This window comes from Taudactylus pleione, unplaced genomic scaffold (genome assembly GCF_031769625.1).
Source record: "Taudactylus pleione unplaced genomic scaffold, aTauple2 ptg000536l, whole genome shotgun sequence".
NCBI classification, from domain to species: domain Eukaryota; kingdom Metazoa; phylum Chordata; class Amphibia; order Anura; family Myobatrachidae; genus Taudactylus; species Taudactylus pleione.
The window spans coordinates 4,480,446-4,486,445 of record NW_028284938.1 but is presented as its reverse complement, the minus strand read 5'-3'; the positions used below and the strand labels follow the sequence as shown (position 1 = coordinate 4,486,445).

The 6,000-nt window shown below is 42.3% G+C and overlaps 1 protein-coding gene across 2 annotated transcripts in view; it reads left to right on the top strand.

Annotated features, from left to right (window-relative positions):
• The first annotated feature begins 415 nt into the window (after positions 1–415).
• WIPI2 (WD repeat domain, phosphoinositide interacting 2) overlaps positions 416–6,000 on the top strand; it is a 143,126-nt gene continuing 137,541 nt past the window's right edge. For both annotated transcript variants that reach the window (XM_088451036.1, XM_088451035.1), the window contains exon 1: positions 416–647. In XM_088451036.1, the coding sequence (XP_088307162.1) occupies positions 574–647 (74 nt within the window). In that variant the 5' untranslated portion in view covers positions 416–573. The remainder of the gene's footprint in view (positions 648–6,000) is intronic.

Sequence of the window (6,000 nt, the reverse complement as noted above, 5' to 3'; positions counted from 1 at the left end):
GGGGTCACTAGCTGTAAAGGGCTCTTAGAAATTGATTAGAATGACTACTGTAAATGAATGAGATGGCAGTGGTAATGGTTTGGGGCTCTTTAAAACAAAACGGCTACACACTGGTATTCAATCTGTTTGGAACCTTTGCAAATTACACCAGGCATTACATAGTCAATTTGCCTGGTGCACGAAAATGCAACTTGTACTAAGCAAAACTTATGCGGTTGATTTAATGTAGATATTGCATTCCCTCAAATCCATGCACAGCACACTGACTGCACTGTGAGAAGAAGTCTCAGACAGCGTACTGTATTGGCGCGAAAGGGAAATAGCTCAACCATAATTTGTCAGAAAACAGGAACTAGCCGCAACCTCACTGACCAATTCGCACACGTCACTACGTAAAGTGACGTCCTGTTACTCTTTAGGGACCTGCGCAGTCCGTCTCTCAAAGCAAGAATGCGCATGCGCAGTAACGCGCCATGTCCAGGCCGGTAAACAAGGGATGAGGCTGCCGCACAACCCGGAGCCTGTGACCGCTCAGTGACACAAACTGCGCCTGGCTGACTCTACGGTCTCGCCATGAACCTGGCTAGGCAAAACGTTGAGACCGGAGCCGCGCAGCTCTTATTTGCGAATTTCAACCAAGATAACACGTACGTGAGTCCAGACTGGTGGCTAAGCACAATACATGGTTAAAGTTACCTGTGCAGTCTGTTGTATATTCACTGTATTAGGTCATACACCTGTTGACATGGAGGAAAGTAGAGGTGGAAATAATCATCACATCTATGTATAGTACATTAATATTATAGGCAAAACATTTAGGGATCCCTTAACATAACCATATGATATTAAGTTTGCTCAGGCCCTAAAACTGTTCCATCTGGCCCGCTTAATTGGGGTATCATGGGAAAATAAACATTTTGGGGTTGATTCAATTAGATTCGCCCCGCAAGTTCTTTTGAGTAAATGCGGCTATATGCAGCATGTACAGTAGCTCTGGACTAGCTGATCCTTACTCCCCACTAAGGCACCTAATGGTTGCTTATGTCCTGATGCTTATCTGAGTGTTATGATTGATAATGCAGCAATGTATATGTCAGTTCCTTGTCCTGTACTGTAAGTCACTGGTTTCTTGTTCACTTATTTATGTACTTTGTAAGGCGCTGAGGAACACTTGTGGCACCATATAAATAAAGGTTAATAATAATCTGGCTGCAAGGAGGGCGAGATGAGGTTTTGTTACAATGGCAACTCACTTTTCCTTGCAACTAATGGAAATGACTCCATATGTTAAAGTTGTATATATATGTAGCTATATATCTATATACTGGTGATGTAACACAGATGCCTAATTGTAAAGCTACTGACTTTTTTGTTTTGTTTTGATTTTCTGATTAATAGACAGTATATAATCCAGTACTACACAATTTGAGTAAAAGCTTGCATTATAAATCATGGACATATAGTGACTATAATTCTCAGCTCTGTTTGGGCACAAATTGTGATTGTTACCAATAATATGTTTTTTAAATATGTACTGTGCTTTTAGAAAAGTTATTAACCAGTTACTTACAACCAATTCCGGTTTACAATTCTATAATAAAATAAACTATTGTAAAACATACCTTATTATTTTGCCATATTTTAAATTGAAATGTAATGTCACATCTCTACAGGGCCCCATACACGGTGCGATATGCACCTTACAACATGCTGTGGCAGATCCGATGGCCGACATATCCGGCGGTCCCCGCATATGGAGCGATCCAGTTGACGACCTCCTGATATGCCGGCACCCGCATAGCGCTGCATGGGATCGTTCGTCGATCCCCCAGATCAAATGAACATGCAGAAGGAGTGACGGACGACCCCTCGGGAGTGCGCAGCGACAATATAATGCCCACACACGGAACGATATAGTGGCGATATTGTTCAAAAACGTCGGATAGGCCACTATATAGGTCCATGTGTGGGGGGCCTTAAGCTTCACTTTAAATAGATTATTTACTTTTTTTTTTTTTGCTTAGTTCAGAGGTTCCCAAACACAGTCCTCAAGGCTCCCCAACAGTCCAGGTTTTAGAGATATCCATGGTTGAGCACAGGTGGTTAAATCAAATTGACTGAGGTACTAAATAAGCCACATGTGCTCAACCATAAATATCTCTAAAACCTGAACTGTTGGGGAGATTTGAGGACTGCGATTGGGAACCTCTGGCCTTAGCTCCTCTTTAAATAGAACTCCATGTCCTTCACCCTCATCAACCAAAGTAATAGAATGATGTTCCAGTAAAGTGTTTTCCCCCTTTGCCAGCCCAAGTCAGAAGAATGTAGGCTGTGTGCTGGCAGGGGACAGGGAGAAATAAGTGTGATAAGTTAAAGCATCAAGAAGTAGCCGGGTGGGGGCCTTCGCAACAATAAAATGTTTTAAATCCTGACCTTATAATGATTTAAACTTGAAATAACAATTTATATATTATTTTTTTTCTTAGAGGTCCAGATACTGTCCCCACTTGCAGGCTACACAGAATATATTTTTTATACAGATACTGACCCCACTTGCAGACTCTCTAACATGTCCTTATTGCCGGCGGTCACGGAGCCTCCAATGTGAAGAACGTGACTTCGGTGCAGCTCGGCGTCTCATTCGTGTCCATGGCAACAAGGACACATTGAGGGTGACCGGGATTGCGGTGCACTGGGGTGGGGGGAAGTGCCTGGCGTTACGCTGTTTCTGCCGGGCGATGCGCCCGCAGAAAACAGCCTGGGGAGAACACTGAGAAGTGTACATGTTTATTTATATGAAAAAATAAAAGTTGGAAACAAGCGCCAAATAGTGTAATCACGTTTAACAAGTTCACGGTCACGCACTACATATATATATTATGCGTACCGTATTGCCCTTTCCTATAGGCTTATAGTATGTGGTCTTTTTTGGGAAGTCACCTCTGGTCCCCCACAACAGTCTGCGTGATTAGAGTCACAGATTCTCACCAGGCCCAGTCCGTATAGAGAGAGAGAAAAAAACTCTCATAGTGTAACAGTCAATACAATTTTATTACACACGCCACAAAACACATAGAAACAGTTACATTAAAAAGGATTTCAGAAAGCTTATCTGATACTGGCCACAAGTCAGTATGCGCAGGTCACTCTGTCCTCAACGCGTTTCGTCCTTTTGCTCATATAGCTGGACTTCATCAGAAGGATGTTTATTTATATATGTATCTATACTAGAGATGAGCAGGTCCGGTTCACCGAGAACCACCGAGTACGGCTCGGGTTTTCCAGCCGAACTAGGAATTCAAAATGAGGCAAACCGTCATCATCCTGCTGTCGGATTCTTTTGGGTTTTGGACTCTATAAAGGTCCCGGTGATCGGCGCCATTTTCACTCTGGCTGTGGAGAGTACAAAACAGACTTGCTCTGTCCTTCTCTGTTATTCAAGGGTGCAGTGTTGTCAGGTTGGGGCTGCAGTACATAAAATGGGGGATGCTTCTGTGTCACTGTTGTCCTGTCAATCAAGGTGCTCTGTTGTTCAAGGGTGCAGTGTTGTAGTAGTTCAAGGGTGCAGGGTCGTCGGGCTGGGGCTGAAGTACATAAAGTGTGGGGTGCTGTTGTGTTACACTTATCCTGTCATTTAAGGGGCTAGGGCTGCAGTTCATAAAGGGGTGCTGTGTAGTCTAGGAGTGCTTTTCCCCAGTGTAAAAAAAATAAGTGTTAAGATTAATAATTATAATTCCACAGAAAATTAATACAAAAATATATATACATATTTTATTTTTTTTATCTGCTACCTACGCTATTATTGTTTGGTGATACTACCGGCCAGACCACAGTTTATCATTCACATATTTGTGACTCTGCAGGTGGTCCGTCTGCACTCCGCAGGGGTGCTTTGTTGTCCATAAAGGGGGGTGCTGTGTTGTTCATTAAGGTGCTGCTGTCTCTTCCAGGGGTTCTCTTCCCCAGTGTTAAAAAAAAAAATCATTCCACAAAAAATAAAAAAAAATATATGTATTTTTTCTGTTTTTTGTGTATGCTAGCTGTGCTATTATCGTTCGATGGCACTGTCGGCCAGACCGCAGTTTATCATGCACGTATTGACACTATAAGTCGTAGCGCAGTGTGTTATTCTTATTCATAAAAAAGCTTGTGACACTAAGTGGTAGCGCAGTGTGTTATTTTATTCATAAAAAATATTGACACTGTAGGTCATTGATACCGCAGTGAAATATTTAAAATTGGTACAAACTGACGTGTGTGCTGTTCCCCACTTCTTTAATGTTTGTTGATATGGAGAATGATCAGTTGAGAGGAGAGCAGGAACTACATACTAATGCTGGAGCTACTGCCGGTGCCACCAGTCATGACGATACTAGTCCGTGTACATCATCTACTAAAGCCGATGCCCAAAGGCATATATGGCTTAAGTCAGGGCATTTAAAATGAAAGAACCAATACTTTACATTGGTAAAGAAAAAAACATCAAAGGGAAAGTTAGCTGCAGAAAGATAAAATTGGCAATATGTCTTTCACCACATGAAGTGGCAAGGAAAGGCTAAGGCCTTGGCCTTTATTTATGACTGGTGGTTCTGCCTCTTTTGATGATTTAAGCACAAGTGAACTTGAGGATGCTTCTGTGGAAGTGCACCAGGATGACGAGAATATTTGTGTAGCTGACCTTAATAAGGATGTTGATGATGAGGCTGTTGTTTGTGTAAATCAGGCACCAGTGGAAGAAACAGTTGCCCCTGATAAGGAAAAGCCCATTGTCATGTCTGGGCATAAGACAAATCCACTTCTTATATGTGGAATTATTTCTACCCAAGTCCGGACAATTGTCAAGCCATCTGTACTCTTTGTAAAGCCAGAAAAAGTAGAGGTAGGAACCTTAATCATCTAGGAACCTCCTCACTGTTACGTCATCTGCAGCGCATCCATTAAAAAAGTTTTTTCAAAATTCAGAAACTTTGGCTAAAAAAGTACAAACAAGCAGTCCAGCGTCACCTAACTCCCTTTTCTCTGCTAGATCCAAGCACTTGCCATCTTCACCACCAACACATTAGTCAACAATATCCTTAATCATGAAGCGATTGGTTTGTTTGGGCCCCCAGAAGACAAGCTACCAATGGGCAGCTGACATTGCTGGCAATGATCTCTACGTACACAAACTGGCTTTACAGAGGCGAGATGTTCTTGCCATCATCATCAGATTGCGCACCCTCATTAGTGTCTACATTATCCCCACTGGAATCCACCATTACAGGTGTCCTGTAGTTTAAAGATGTAATTGATGGTAAAGGTCTTTCTCATGGAATTTGTAGTTAATTTTGCTGAACATCTTTTCCACATTTTGAGGAAGTAGCCGCCTACACCGATCACTGACAAGGTTTTCGACTGTGCTGAAAACTCTATAGGAGTACACACTTAGAGGGTGGGCAGCTCTAGTAAAGCAAAGCCAGTGTGTGCAAGGGCCTCCAAATTGCCTTTTTTTACTGCTAGTAGTCAAACGGACATGCCTATTTGGACACTATCATTAAAAATAGTCCTCAACCATTCTTTGAATGGTGACCGTATCAGATGGAGTCATAATAGAGGTCTCATTAATTTAATTGTAAGCAATTCTTTTAGATGTCAAAACTTGGTTGTGTTGACTCACCTGCGTCACCAGTTGGTCTTTTGGGAAAGGTTAGGTTTTTCTTGGCAGCCACACTCGCTGGAAAAATTGAAGGAGTAACCATCGCTGCATCACGTGCCACTTGAGCTGACAATTTGCTTACCAACAGGTGTTTGCATCTCTTCAGATCTGTGTCCGTTGTGAAGAAAGACATGACATATGGCTTAAACCTAGGATTGAGCACGGTTGCCAAAATGTATTGATCCGATTGGAAGATTCTGACAACCCTTGGTTCCCGGTGAAGCGAATAAAGGACTTGATCTACAAGTCCAACATACTTTGCAGAACCACTTCGTTTCAGCTCCTCCTTCAGTTTCTCAAGTTGC